Source organism: Phoenix dactylifera, chromosome 8 (genome assembly GCF_051530095.1).
Source record: "Phoenix dactylifera cultivar Ajwa chromosome 8, Ajwa_hap1_PhDact_Kaust_v1.1, whole genome shotgun sequence".
In the NCBI taxonomy this organism is placed as follows: domain Eukaryota; kingdom Viridiplantae; phylum Streptophyta; class Magnoliopsida; order Arecales; family Arecaceae; genus Phoenix; species Phoenix dactylifera.
Window position 1 is genome coordinate 12,608,669 of NC_143197.1, and position 14,341 is coordinate 12,623,009.

A 14,341-nucleotide genomic window follows, 5' to 3' on the forward strand; every position below is an offset into this window, starting at 1 on the left:
TGTCACACAACGACCTAATCTCGATAATGTTGTCGTCCTAGTAACAACATATCATTTCGTCGCAAACAAGTTTAAGGACTCAAAGATAAATCCTCCTTTATCATAACATAAGTCCTAAGGACTTCATCATATAAGAGTTCATTTGAAGATGAATGATGAATAATGCCAAATAACACTTTATTAATTTGTCAATTCATTTACAAAATTCAATCATCAATATGCTGACGATTGACATTTAGGATACAAATTCCAACAGAGCCATGCTGGCTTGGTCAAAAGACTCAAAACAGGGCATCACAATGATACTGAGATAATAGAATCCCTTGGGTGATTCGAACACTTCCATACCCAGACAGGGCTTTGTTTATAAGGTCAACAGCATCACAATTATTAGAAATGCAATAACTTGTCTGAAGATATTATTTAGATTCTTTGATCCTGCATAAGTAGCTAAGGTCTACTCAGTGCATAGCGGATATCGAACTAAATATATGCCCGCAAAAAAGTCCACAAAGCTAGTCAAATTGCCAACTCGTTGGCTAACTTTGCAAAAGAGTGACAGCTCGACCATGACTAGATGGCAAACTATCCCAATCTTGCGTTTCTCTCTTTTTGAAATGCATAAAACACCAAATGATATCACAAATACCCGATGATGTAATCATTAAGTGAAACTCTTGTGAATATTGCAAGAGAGTAGGCAGAATTTTGTTTTATATAAATCCCGCCCTGAAATAGCTGATCATTTATTTTTACCTTGCAATTTTCTGAGACCTCTCTTGTGCACCATTAAATGACTTCTTTCAGGGGCAATGTAGGACATCTTGGATAAAGCGGAGAAGGGAAGGAACCAGGAAAAGGGTCGATTGGGGCTGTGGGCACAGAACGGATGCCGTATTATGTTGGTCTACATGGTGAGAACATAATGCCCATGTTTTTGTTCATACGCAAGCTACAATCAGCTATAACTCTGGTATATATTATTGACCCATTCTATATCATCCTTTTCAAAGTCAATTGGTGGTTTAACATAATCTTGGAGCTCAAGTTGCTAAAGGTTATAAGTTTCAACATTTTTTATTTCATATATTGACGTAACAAAATTCTTCATAACACCTATATTTATGCATCTTGGATAGGTACAGCTCCTAAGAAAGAAATCACTTACGTTGGCGATTACAAGTCCATGTTCAAGGTGGCCAACATCCTCTATTGACGCTAACTTTGAAAAGGACATCTGGTATACTTTTTTTTCTAAGAAAAGGAAGGGACTATGTCCACCTTTAGTATGCTTATCCACTGGTAATGTCACGCCCCCGCCTGCGCGGAGCACGTGAGGCACCCAGTGCCCACGTGGGGACCACATGAGGGGGGAATACGGAACTCCCCTGCCAGATATTGTCCGGTTCCGGAGCTTTACGCAAGCATCCTTCACCCCTTCCCGGTTTTATTTTCCACCCAAAATGCGTCTGCAGGATTAGGAAACACCCGCCTCATATGCCCAGGCTCTGGAACGAGTCTTTCCGATGTGGGAGTATTGGGCCTCACATCCTTCCCACCATCGGACAAGAGCCGTCCTTGGTTCTGATACCAAATGTCACGCCCCCGCCTGCGCGGAGCACGTGAGGCACCCAGTGCCCACGTGGGGGCCACACGAGGGGGGAATACGAGGCTCCCCTGCCAGATATTGTCTGGTTCCGGAGCTTCCCGCAAGCGTCCTTCACCCCTTCCCGGTTTTGTTTTCCACCCAAAACGCGTCTGCAGGATTAGGAGATACCCGCCTCATATACCCAGGCTCTGGAACGAGTCTTTCCTCCCACATCGGAAAGGACATCTGATATACCTTTTTTTCAAGGTGGATACCTTTTAAAAAGGAGTCTTTCAAGGTGGCCAACATAGTCTATTGACGCTAACTTTGAAAAGGACATCTGGTATACCTTTTTTTCTAAGAAAAGGAAGGGACTATGTCCACCTTTGGCATGCTTATCCACTGGTTTTGTCATCTAGATCCCTTGTCCATATTGCAAGAAAAATTTAAAAAATCAACTGAGATTAGTTTTATTGCAATAGTGTGAATAACTTTTAGATTAAGCTGGACATGCGAGGTGACACCAATTCTCATTTGCTCAAAAGCTGTGCACCAAGGACAAAAGAATGCACTAGGGAATGAAGGATGGCTTATGTCTATCCTCAAATATAACAATTTAATATCTTGGATCCCTCCAATAAACCAACAAAAGTGTGTGAACGCAAACGAAAAGTATGACTATTTCATGCAAAATTTAGATTCACTCCAAAATTATTTCTAGAGAACAACAAAACCAGCCATGCATGCAAGGTTGTCGTTTTAGTGGTTAGACATCGACACGTCGCCGCTTACAAGGAACCAAAATTTTCAAGACCATTATAGAGGAGGACGGTGGAGCTAGCCTCAGCACCTCTATATAAGATGGTGGGCTCCGGTAGATGCGTATCAAGCCTGAGGTATTCTAGTGATAGATCTACTAGAGCTATTCTCCATGGCATACCAAAGTATTGTTTTAATGGCTGCCGTTGCATTAATCTTTGGAGTCCTCATAGCAACCCCATCAAGTAATCTCTCTCTCTCTCTCTCTCTCTCTCTCTCTCTCTCTCTCTCTCTCTCTCTCTCTCTCTATATATATATATATATATATATATATATATATATATATATGTATGTATGTATGTATGTATTTATACATATGTATGTGCATGTATGTATATGTATATGTATATGTATATGTATGCAGCCTAGATTGAGCCACTTAACTAGCCAATTTACGTACCCTACACCGTTCTTGCCTCGTTTTGCAGAGTATGTTCATCACAGTACAAGTTTTATTGTGACAAAAATGGTAGTGGCGTTCTCCAACTTTCGTTTGGGTTATACACCTCTTTCCGCTTTCATTAAGTAGATGGTTTTAAAGTTTTAGCTTAATTGTGTCCAAATATATATAAGTAAAAGCACAAACTTGTTGCGTTTCAGGAGCACAACCCATTGGAGTCGCTTATGGAACTCAAGGAAACAACCTGCCACCACCGAATGAAGTAGTGGATCTGTACAAGTCTAAGAACATCCAAGCAATGAGACTTTATGATCCAAATCAAGCTGTTCTCCAGGCCCTCAAGGGTTCCAACATTCAACTCATGTTAGATGTCCCCAACGCTGATCTACAATCATTAGCTTCTAGCCCATCAGCAGCCAATGACTGGGTGCAGAAAAATGTGAAGGCCTGCTTCCCTGATGTTTCATTTAAATACATTGCAGTTGGTAATCAAGTGATCCCCGGAGATCAAGCTCAGTATGTGCTCCCTGCCATGAAAAACATCCACTCTGCTTTGTCCTCAGCCGGCCTATCAAACCAAATCAAAGTGACTACTTCAATTGCCACCGGGCGTGAGGTCCTTGAGCAATACTCTCCCCCCTCATCTAGTAGACTCTCTTCTGGTGCATCAACATACTTAGAACCAATCGTTCAATTTTTGGCTAGCAATGGAGCCCCACTCCTAGTAAACTTGTACACCTACAGACATTATATCGGCGATCCGAACCACATCGGGACCAAGTATGCCTTGTTTACTTCCACAGAGACTGTCATAGAAGATGGACAATATAGCTATCAGAACCTCTTTGATACCATAATGGATGCACTTTATGTGGCTTTGGAGAAGCTAGGAGGGTCTAATGTGCCGATCGTCGTGTCGGAGAGTGGTTGGCCGTCGGCTGATGGTTTTGGTGCAACTGTTGACAATGCAAGAACATATAATCAAAATTTGATCAACCATGTTGGCCAAGGCACACCAAGGAGACCTGGAAAGGCTATAGAGGCCTACATATTTGAGATGTTTAATGAGAACCAGAAGCCACAAGGTGCAGAGCAGAACTTTGGGCTGTTCTACCCAGATAAGCAGCCAGTCTACCCTATCAACTTCACTTGAAAATGCGATCGAGAACTATATATCAAGAGTAACACCTAAAATAAACCATTGGAAGCACCGGACTGTCTGGGCTTTTCTTCTTGAACATGTGTACTTGAAATAATCCATGTTAAATAAAGTTCATGTGCTTGGAAGTTTTCATGAACAAATATATCTTCATGTGAGTTATTTTGAAATCATACATTTTATTGAAATGTTTGATTTTTTGTATTAGGCCATCATTTGCCACCTATGCAAATTCTTGTGAGGATTCAAATCCAACACCTCTCCCCACACGGTATGCTGATAAGAGAGCTGTGAATTGTAAGACCCTACAATATCATAGCAAGATCATCTAGTAGCTTTGCTTCTTCAACCGTTCTCATCTCTGCATTCATTCACTCACAAACAGTGAGCTTGCCCCTTGGTACCAAGGTCAAATCAAGTAAAAAAAAAAAAAGTTAATATTTCTGTCCCTCATCTATCAATTTTTCATTTACCAGACAAAGAAACCAACTATTCTTTGTGGCAGGACGAGGTCAGCTAGTTGTCTGATCAGGATCTTAAAAATATTCAGAACCAGGCTGTCACGCCCCGAACCCGGGGCCCGGGGCGCGAGCAGACGCCGCGCACCTACAGGGCGGACCCCGCAGGCACGCAAGGCAGATAAATCAGATTCAACATCAATAACTAAACAAAGATAAATTCCAGTTTTCATATCAAATGTCCACATATATACATAAGACAAAAGAAAATCCATATCTACTAGCTAACTACATCATGATCTCTCCATCCCGTAATCCCTACAATCATATGTCATCACCTGCAAAAATGTAAATAATAGGAGTGAGCTAACAGCTCAGTAGGCAACATCATGCAGTAAAGTCATCATATAACATGTCGTCATATATATAAAAACAACTAAACTCAGGAATCCAAAAATCCACACGATAATCCGTAAACCTGATCCAAGACTCAAAATAACTCAACCGCATGACTACGGCCACATCACCCAGTGGCATGGTTACACCGAAGTGCCAATACAACTCTCCGAAGAGCCGCTCCACTGAGCCAACGCACCACTGTGCCGCACCCCCTGGTGCCAAACTCACGCTCCACCGAGCTGCTCCGAAGAGCAAAACGCACCCCTGTGCCGCCACTATTCTATCACCGGTGGTCGCGGTGTCGGAACTAGTTCCTCAGTACAAGTCGACAGGGCCAACGTATCATCCCATTGGCGGGGCCTAGACTATAGTCACGCGGATTTTAAAAATCAACAAATCAATTTTCCAACTCAAGTCATGAACAAACTCCCAATAGTACAGTACATAACAGTTCATGAAATTAAATATTAATTTCTAATTCTAACACATAATGCTCATAATAATTTAATAGTTTATGAAATTAAATGCTTAATACTAATTCTAACAATAATGCCAATAATAAATCATAACATCAACATATGCAATGTACATGTTAAAATTCTACTTTAAAGCAATAGGTCACCTACCTGGGATCGCTTAAAAATCCCTGCCACAGATATCACGAACCCCTGGTTAAACATAAATATTAATTATTTAATTAACTAAGAAACATAATTTAAATAATTTTTCAAACCCTTAAACTCCTAAGTTCATGGATCCAAGAATGGGCCCCTAAGATCAATCATAGACCCTAAAATCAGAACTCTTTAAACCCAAGTTAATTGTGGCCCAAAACAGATTAGGCCCAATTGAACCAAACTAGATGACAGGTCCAGATCAAATTTCGGGCCCAACCCAAACCAGTTCTGATCAGACCAGATTAGACTCAAGTCAGACTAACCCAAATTTCTGACTCAGATCCAAACCATAACCCAAACCCATTCACTCAAATCCAGATCAAACCAAATACAAGGATTAGGTGGAACCGGTTCATAATCTAAACCGATTCATGGTCTGATCCCCACTTGAGGCACGGATTTCAAAGCAAGGAAAAACACCCAGGCCGAATAAAGAAGAAGAAGAAGAAGAAGAAGAAGAAGAAGAAGGAGGGGGGGTGGCTGGTGGTTCCGGTCGGCCTTCGGCGGCCGACCGTGGCCCTCGGCGGCGGCGCTCGGCCAGCCGTCGTCGGCCATCCCACCTTCACAGGCGGCGCCGGACGGGAAGAAGAAGAGAAGAAGGAGAAGAAGAAAGGGAGGAAAGAGAGGGACCGGGGCTGGGAAGCCCGGCCCCCGTTCGCCCACCTCCGGCCGAACTCGTTTCGGCCGGATTGACCCCGGCCGGCCACCGTCGGCCGGCCGAATCCCACAAATTTTTCTCCAAAACAGGGGAAATGAAAACCGATTAACATGCCCACATTCCTTTCCCTTAAATCCATAAAAATAGAAATAAGGTTGTCTTTCTCACCTCCGGTCGTCGACGAGTGGCTTCCCGACGGCGGTGGCGGCTCCGGCGACGATGGTGGCTCCGGCAATCTTCTCAAAAAAAAGGAAAAAAAACGAAGAGGAGGGGATGGGTTCTCAGAGAAAAGAGAAAGGGAGAGAGAGAGAGAGAGAGAGAGGGAGAGAGGGAGAGGGAGAGAGGGGAAGAGGGAAGAGGGGGGTGGGGCGGAGATCCCGCTGGCCGTTCGGCCGGCGTGGTCATCGTGGTCACCCCCACGATGACTCAACTGAAGTCGGCACCCCTTGCCGACTTCAGTATGTTGGGCCCTAGGACGGGCCCAACTCAGGTCTTCACACTCTAACCAACTAAAAAGAAATTTCGTCCTCGAAATTAAAAACATACCTCAATCCGAGAACAAGGCAGGAAACTTCTCTCTCATCTCCTCCTCCAGCTCCCAAGTAGCTTCTCTCTCACTGTGATTGCTCCACTGCACCTTTACATAAGAAATCGTACGCCTCCTCAAAACCCGGTCCTTCCTATCCACTATACGGATAGGCTGCTCAACATAAGAAAGATCTGCGCGGAGCTGCAAAGGTGCCACTTCAATCACATGACTGGGATCAGCAATGTACCTCCTTAACATAGAGACATGAAAAACAGAATGAACCCCCGATAAGGCAGGTGGAAGTGCCAGCTTATAAGCAACAGCTCCAACTCTCTCGAGAATCTCGAATGGTCCCACATATCTCGGGCTGAGCTTACCCCGAACTCCAAATCGCATTACCCCTTTAGAAGGGGACACTCTGAGAAAAACATGATCTCCGATTTGGAATTCCAGATCCCGCCTCCTGATATCAGCATAACTCTTTTGTCTGCTTTGAGCTGCCCGAAGTCGTTCTCTGATCAGCTGAACCTTCTCCACTGTCTGCTGAATAATCTCTGGACCCAGAATTTTCCTCTCCCCCACATCATCCCAACAGATAGGTGATCTACACTTCCTACCATACAACGCCTCATAAGGAGCCATCTGAATACTTGCCTGGTAGCTATTGTTATAAGCAAACTCTACCAACGACAAATGATGATCCCAAGAACCCTTCATATCAATGGAACAGGCTCTCAGCATATCCTCTAGAATCTGTATGGTCCTCTCGGACTGCCCATCTGTCTGTGGATGAAAAGCTGTACTGAAGCTAAGAGTGGTTCCCAAAGCTTTGTGCAAACTGCCCCAGAAATGAGCCACAAATTGGGAGTCTCTGTCAGACACTATAGATACTGGAACTCCATGCAGCCGCACGATCTGCTCAATGTACAACTCTGCAAATCTCTCTAGTGTCATCCCAGTCTTAAATGCTAGGAAATGTGCTGATTTGGTCAATCTGTCTACAATCACCCAAACTGAATCATTACCTCTGAGGGTACGAGGTAACCCTGACACAAAATCCATAGTAATATGCTCCCACTTCCACTCTGGGATCGGCAGGGGCTGAAGCATACCCGCTGGTCTCTGATGCTCAATCTTAACTTGCTGACAAGTTAAGCATTGAGATACAAATTGGGCAATCTCTCTCTTCATATTGTTCCACCAGAACACAACTTTCAGATCCCTATACATTTTTGTACTACCAGGATGCACTGTATATCCTGTACTGTGAGCCTCCTCCATGATTTCCTTCTTCAGACTAGGATCATCTAGAACACAAACTCTGCCAATGAACCTCAATGAGCCATCCTCATATATATGAAAATCAGGCTGAGATCCAGACTCAACATCTTTCTTGATCTTCTGAAGCCGAGAGTCATTCACTTGCGCTGCCTTAATTCTGTCAATGAGTGTAGGCTGGACTCGCAAGTTTGCCAACTTCAAGGTAGCATCCTGCAGATATACCTCTACTTCTGCCCTCCTCAGATCCTCCAGGATATTTCTCTGAGTAGTAATCAAAGCTGCAACATTTCCTAAAGATTTTCTACTTAGAGCATCTGCTACCACATTTGCCTTCCCAGGGTGATAATGTATAGATAAATCATAATCCTTCAGTAATTCCAGCCACCTTCTCTGTCTCATGTTCAGCTCCTTCTGAGTGAAAAGATATTTCAAACTTTTATGATCAGTGAATACCTAGCATGTCTCTCCATACAGATAATGTCTCCAGATCTTTAAGGCAAAAACCACAGCTGCAAGCTCAAGATCATGAGTGGGATAATTCTCTTCATAGGGCTTAAGCTGTCGGGAGGCATAAGCAATAACCTTCCCATTTTGCATTAACACACAACCCAAACCCTTCTTGGAAGCATCACTGTAAATGGTAAAATCAGTACCGATAACTGGTAGGGTCAGAATAGGTGCTGATACTAGACGGTGTTTCAATTCCTTGAAGCTCTTCTCACACTGATCCGACCATTCAAACTTCACTCCTTTGCGAGTGAGTCGAGTCAGGGGTCCGGCAATACTAGAGAAGCCCTCCACAAACCTTCTATAATAACTGGCTAGTCCAAGGAAGCTGCAAATCTCAGACACATTACTCGGTCTGCTCCAGTCAACTACAGCTTCAATCTTCTTTGGGTCAACCATAATTCCTTCCTTAGAGATAACATGCCCCAAAAACATCACCCTGTCCAACCAAAATTCACATTTCTTTAATTTACCATACAAATGATTCTGCCTCAGAGTCTCCAAAACAATCTTCAAGTGATGCTCATGCTCTGCCTGACTCCTTGAATATATCAGAATATCATCAATAAATACTATCACAAATTTATCCAGAAAAGGCTTAAACACTCTGTTCATCAGGTCCATAAATGCTGCTGGTGCATTAGTCAAACCAAAAGGCATCACAAGAAACTCATAGTGTCCATACATGGTACGGAAAGCAGTCTTGGCTATGTCAGACTTCTTTATCCTCAGCTGATGATACCCAGATCGAAGATCAATTTTAGAAAATACCTGAGCACCTTGAAGCTGGTCAAATAAATCATCAATCCGGGGTAGAGGGTACCTGAGGATGATAGTGTTATTTTGATGATTAACAAGCAATTATCTAGAGTATGTTATAAGTTAAATTGATACTTCATTTATAAGATTATTACTCTCAGGATATTTGTATAAATTGATATAGATACATTTCATTGTTTATTTGAATGAATCTAACCTTGAGATGCAGCAAAGTGTGGATTGAGTCGACCCAAAGGATGATTGGGTCGACCCCGGCACATCAAGAAATCATTTGGCACACTTCTGCAAAAATGGCACAGATGAACAGTAAGTTGGATCGACCCAAGGAAAGCATGAGTCGACCCAAACATCAAGATCCTCAAAACAAGACAGAACAATGGTTCTCTGGATTCACTGAGAGGGTCGACCCAAGCTTGAGTCGACCCAAACCCTGAGAGGGTTGACCCAAAGGCAAGACAGAAAAGAAGACAGAAAATGGTTCTCTGGAATTACTGAGAGGGTCGACCCAAGAAGAAGTTGAGTCGACCCAAGTGAACCTTGAGTTGACCCAAAGAATGGTTGGGTCGACCCAAGGGAAGGAAGGCTGAATTTCAAGTTTCTATGTTTTCTGAGAGGGTCGACCCAAGGAATGTTTGAGTCGACCCAAGTGAAACTTGGGTCGACCCAAGGACAGGTTGAGCCGACCCAAACACGGGCTGAAGCATAACGGCTAGTTCTGCAGATGTACTTTTTATCCTTCCCAAAGTCAGTAACGGCTAGTTTTTGAATTCTAACCATTGGGGGCTTGTCCAATGGATGTAGGAGACTATTTAAAGTGGCACTATTCATCAGATAGAACAACTTTTGAAAGGGATATCAAAGAGTACACAAGAAAACAAAAGTGCCCTAATCTTCTTCATCTAAGTGCTTCATTCAAGAATCAAAAAAAGGGGTTGAGCAGATTCAAAGAGTCATCAAGAGCTCCATCCTCCCTTGTAGAGTGAAGCATCCTTGACAAAGAAGAGAGAAGCCACTTCAAAGCGATAAATATTTTCTATACTCTTCCTTGTAGTTTATATTGTTTCATTTGCTCATTTAGGAGTTTAAATCTTCTTTCTTTATTTGTTAAACAACTTGTAAAGGTTGGTTGGTGAGCCCGGAAAACCAACGGAGTAGGTTGATTGGTGAACCCGGAAAACCAATTGTAAAGGTTCGTTGGTGAGCCCGTAAAACCAACAAAGGTTTTTGGTGAACCCGGAAAACCAAAGTGTAAAGGTTCGCTGGTGAGCCCGTAAAACCAACAAAGGTTTTTGGATTGTGAGCCCGGAAAACAATCCAACTGTAATTCGCGAGATTATAGTGAATTCCCAAGGAGTCGCTTGGGGAGTGGACGTAGGTGCTAAGGAGAGCACCGAACCACTATACTTTGTGTTGTTTGTGTTGTGATTTGCTTTAGCTTACTAACCATCCATTTGACTTGAGTAAGATAGTTTAAATTTAAAAGAAACCAATTCACCCCCCCTCTTGGCTTGTCACCTTGGGCAACAAGTGGTATCAGAGCAAGGTGCTCTAATAGTACTCATTGATCTCACAATCAAGAGTTAAAGATCATGACAACCCAAGTGGGATGTTCTATGAGTGAGGGGCAATCCACAAATAGACCACCTCTATTTAATGGCACAAACTACACATACTGAAAAGCTAGGATGAGGATATTCATTCAAGCTTCCGACTATGAACTATGGTACATCATCACTAGAGGACCTCACATACCCACACTTAATATAGAGGGCACTATCATACCCAAACCAGAAATGGATTGGAATGAAAGTGATAGAAGATTAGCACAGTTAAATGCGAAAGCTATAAATGTACTTTACTGTTCATTAAATGTAAGTGAATTTAATAGAATATCTACTTGCACTACTGCCAAAGAAATTTGGGACAAACTTGAGGTCACCCATGAAGGGACCAATCAAGTTAAAGAGTCAAAGATAAACATATTAGTACACAAGTATGAATTGTTTAAAATGAAATCTACTGAGTCCATAACTGATATGTTTACTCGTTTTACTGACATTATAAATGGGCTTAAGAGTTTAGGAAAGTCTTACTCTAACTCTGATTTGGTGCGAAAAATTCTCAGGTCTCTACCAAGAATTTGGGAGGCCAAGGTAACCGCAATTCAAGAAGCTAAGGATCTCAACACACTGCAATTAGAGGAGCTTCTAGGATCACTCATGACCCATGAGTTGACAATGAGGCAAAATTCAGAAGATAAGGTCAAGAGAAGAAAGCCCATTGCCCTAAAGACTACCACCCCTAAACAACAAACTGAATCGGAAGATTCAGATGATGATGAAGAAATTGATGAAGAAGGGATGGCTATGCTTGGGAGAAAATTCAGAAAATTTATGAGAGGTAAGAATAGATTCTATAGAAAGAAACCTTTCATCAAAGGTAACTCAAGCAAAGAAAAGGGTAAGGACAAAGAAAAGGAAAAAGAAACTCCCATTTGCTATAAGTGTAACAAACCCGGGCATTGTAAGATAGATTGCCCAGATTTGAAATGGATGGCAAGAAAACTGAAAAAGAAGAACTTCATGGCTGATTGGAGTGAAAGTGAGGAATCAAGTTCGGAAGAGGAAGATCATCAAGAGACGGCCCAAATGTGTCATATGGCCAATGACGATGAGGTAGATTCTGAACTTGACTGTGATTTTACTGTTGATGAATTACATGATGCATTCTTAGAACTCATGGAAGAACATAAGAAACTAATTAAAAGAAATAAAGTTCTAAAAGAAGAAAATCAATCTCTTATTAAGGACAAGTTAAAACTGTCTCATACCTGTGAAACTTTGAGTAGGAAACTTACAAATGAAACCAAGGATCTAATTGCTGAAAATATCAAGCTAAAAGAAGATGCTGAAAAATATAAATCCTTGGTAAATAAATTTACACTTAGTTCTACCAAATTAAATATGATTCTTGATAGCCAAAAAGCTGTATATGATAAGGCTGGTTTAGGATATAGAACAAATAGGAAACAAAAATTCTTAAAGAACATTTTTGTAAAAGCTAAAAGTGAAAATATTACTTGTTATTGCTGCAATAAGTTAGGACATAGAGCATATGAATGTAACTTTAGAAAGTCCAGTCAAAACAAAGTAAGTAATAATCAAAAGATTAAATTCAAGAAAGTTTGGGTTCCAAAAGGAACATGGAGTACTAACCCTAAAGGACCCAACTTAGTTTGGGTACCTAAAGTTTCTTCTTGATCTTGATTGCAGGTGTGTCTTACAGCTGATAAAGTGGAAAAACGATGGTATCTAGATAGTGGCTGTTCAAGACACATGACCGGTGACGTAGATCAATTTGTCACCTTGGAATCAAAGAAGGGTGGAGTAGTAACTTATGGAGACAATGGTAAAGGGCATATCATTGGAAAGGGTAAAATTTTCATTACGCCATCTATTTTCATAGAAAATGTCTTATTAGTTAAGGGTTTGAAACATAACCTTCTTAGCATAAGTCAATTTTGTGATAAAGGGTTTAAAGTCACGTTTGAAGCATCTGTATGCATAATCACAAATCCTAAAGATAATAGCATTATACTTGTAGGACAAAGGCAAAGAAATATTTACTTAGTAGACCTTCATGAGTTAGGCAAGAAAAATGGATTATGCTTAATTACTAATGAAGAAAAGAAAAATGAAACTAGTTGGCTTTGGCATCGAAGACTAGGACATGCTAGTATGGAATTAATATCAAAACTAGTCAAGAAGGAATTAATAAAAGATGTGCCAAAATTGATCTTTGAAAAGGATAAAATATGTGGACCATGTTCATTGGGAAAACAAACTAAATCATCTTTCAAATCAAAGAATATAGTATCAACAACTAGACCATTTGAACTCATACACATGGATTTATTTGGACCTACTAGAACTACAAGTCTAGGAGGGAAGAAGTATGGACTAGTTATTGTTGATGATTTTTTAAGATATACATGGGTTTCATTTTTGGCACATAAGAATGAAGCATTTTCAGAATTCTTGAAACTATATAATAATATCATAAATGAAAAGAAACTCACTTTAGTAGCAATTCGAAGTGATCATGGTACCGAATTTGAAAATCAACACTTTGAAGAATTTTGTACTAAAAATGGTATATCACATCAATTTTCAGCACCTAGAATGCCTCAACAAAATGGGATTGTTGAAAGAAAAAATAGGACATTGGCAGAAATGGCACGCACAATGTTGTGTGAGTCAAATCTTCCAAAGTACTTTTGGGCTGAAGCTATAAGCACTGCTTGCCATATTCTAAATCGAGTTTTAATACGATCAATAACCAAGAAAACTCCTTATGAACTTTGGAAGAATAAGAAACCAACTGCTAAATATTTTAAAGTTTTTGGATGTAGATGTTTCATCTTAAACAATGGCAAGGAGGATCTAAGTAAATTTGATGCCAAGTCAGATGAAGGTATCTTCTTAGGATACTCCACATCTAGCAGGGCATACAGAGTATTTAATAAAAGAACTTTAGTAGTGGAAGAGTCAGTCAATATTATATTTGATGAGTCTGATAGTGAGTCTGCTAGGAAAGAAAATATTGTTGATGATGATACAGGAATTATCGACTTTGAAAAGTTGAATATTGATGACGTGCCAAATCAAGATAAGGGAGATGATTGCGTGCCACCTCAATCCCAAAACTTGCCAAAGGAATGGAGGTATGCATATGGACACCCTAAAGACTTAATCATTGGTGATCCATCTCAAGGGGTAAGAACTCGATCATCTCTTAGAAATTTAAATGATTATCTTGCTTTTGTTTCACAATTAGAACCTAAGACTTATGAAGAAGCTGAAAAAGATACTAATTGGATAAATGCCATGCAAGAAGAATTGAATCAATTTAAAAGAAGTAATGTATGGACATTAATTGAAAGACCAAAGCATAACTCAGTAATTGGAACAAAATGGATATTTAGAAATAAATTAGATGAAAATGGATTAGTCATAAGAAATAAGGCTAGACTTGTAGCTAAGGGATACAATCAAGAAGAAGGAATAGATTTTGATGAAACATTTGC

The 14,341-nt window shown here is 40.8% G+C and overlaps 1 protein-coding gene across 2 annotated transcripts; it reads left to right on the forward strand.

Annotated features, from left to right (window-relative positions):
* The first annotated feature begins 2,452 nt into the window (after positions 1-2,452).
* LOC103722839 (glucan endo-1,3-beta-glucosidase-like) lies at positions 2,453-4,213 on the forward strand. 2 transcript variants are annotated; one of them, XM_088702833.2, is made up of 3 exons: positions 2,455-2,592; positions 2,836-2,876; positions 3,008-4,213. In XM_088702833.2, exon 3 carries the CDS (start codon positions 3,106-3,108, stop codon positions 3,958-3,960), a length of 855 nt encoding a protein of 284 aa, XP_088558959.1. In that variant the 5' UTR covers positions 2,455-2,592; positions 2,836-2,876; positions 3,008-3,105; the 3' UTR covers positions 3,961-4,213. The 2 variants fall into 2 exon arrangements, with proteins under 2 accessions (XP_038972890.1, XP_088558959.1); XM_039116962.3 differs by lacking the exon at positions 2,836-2,876 and having other exon boundaries at positions 2,453-2,592; positions 3,008-4,212.
* Positions 4,214-14,341: the final 10,128 nt, after the last annotated feature.

Bases quoted from the DNA above. Each gene is read 5' to 3' on its own strand.
- LOC103722839 (XM_039116962.3), top strand. From the start codon at position 2,520: ATGGCATACCAAAGTATTGTTTTAATGGCTGCCGTTGCATTAATCTTT. The intron at 2,593-3,007 runs GTAATCTCTCTC...GTTGCGTTTCAG, and splicing joins CCTCATAGCAACCCCATCAA to GAGCACAACCCATTGGAGTC.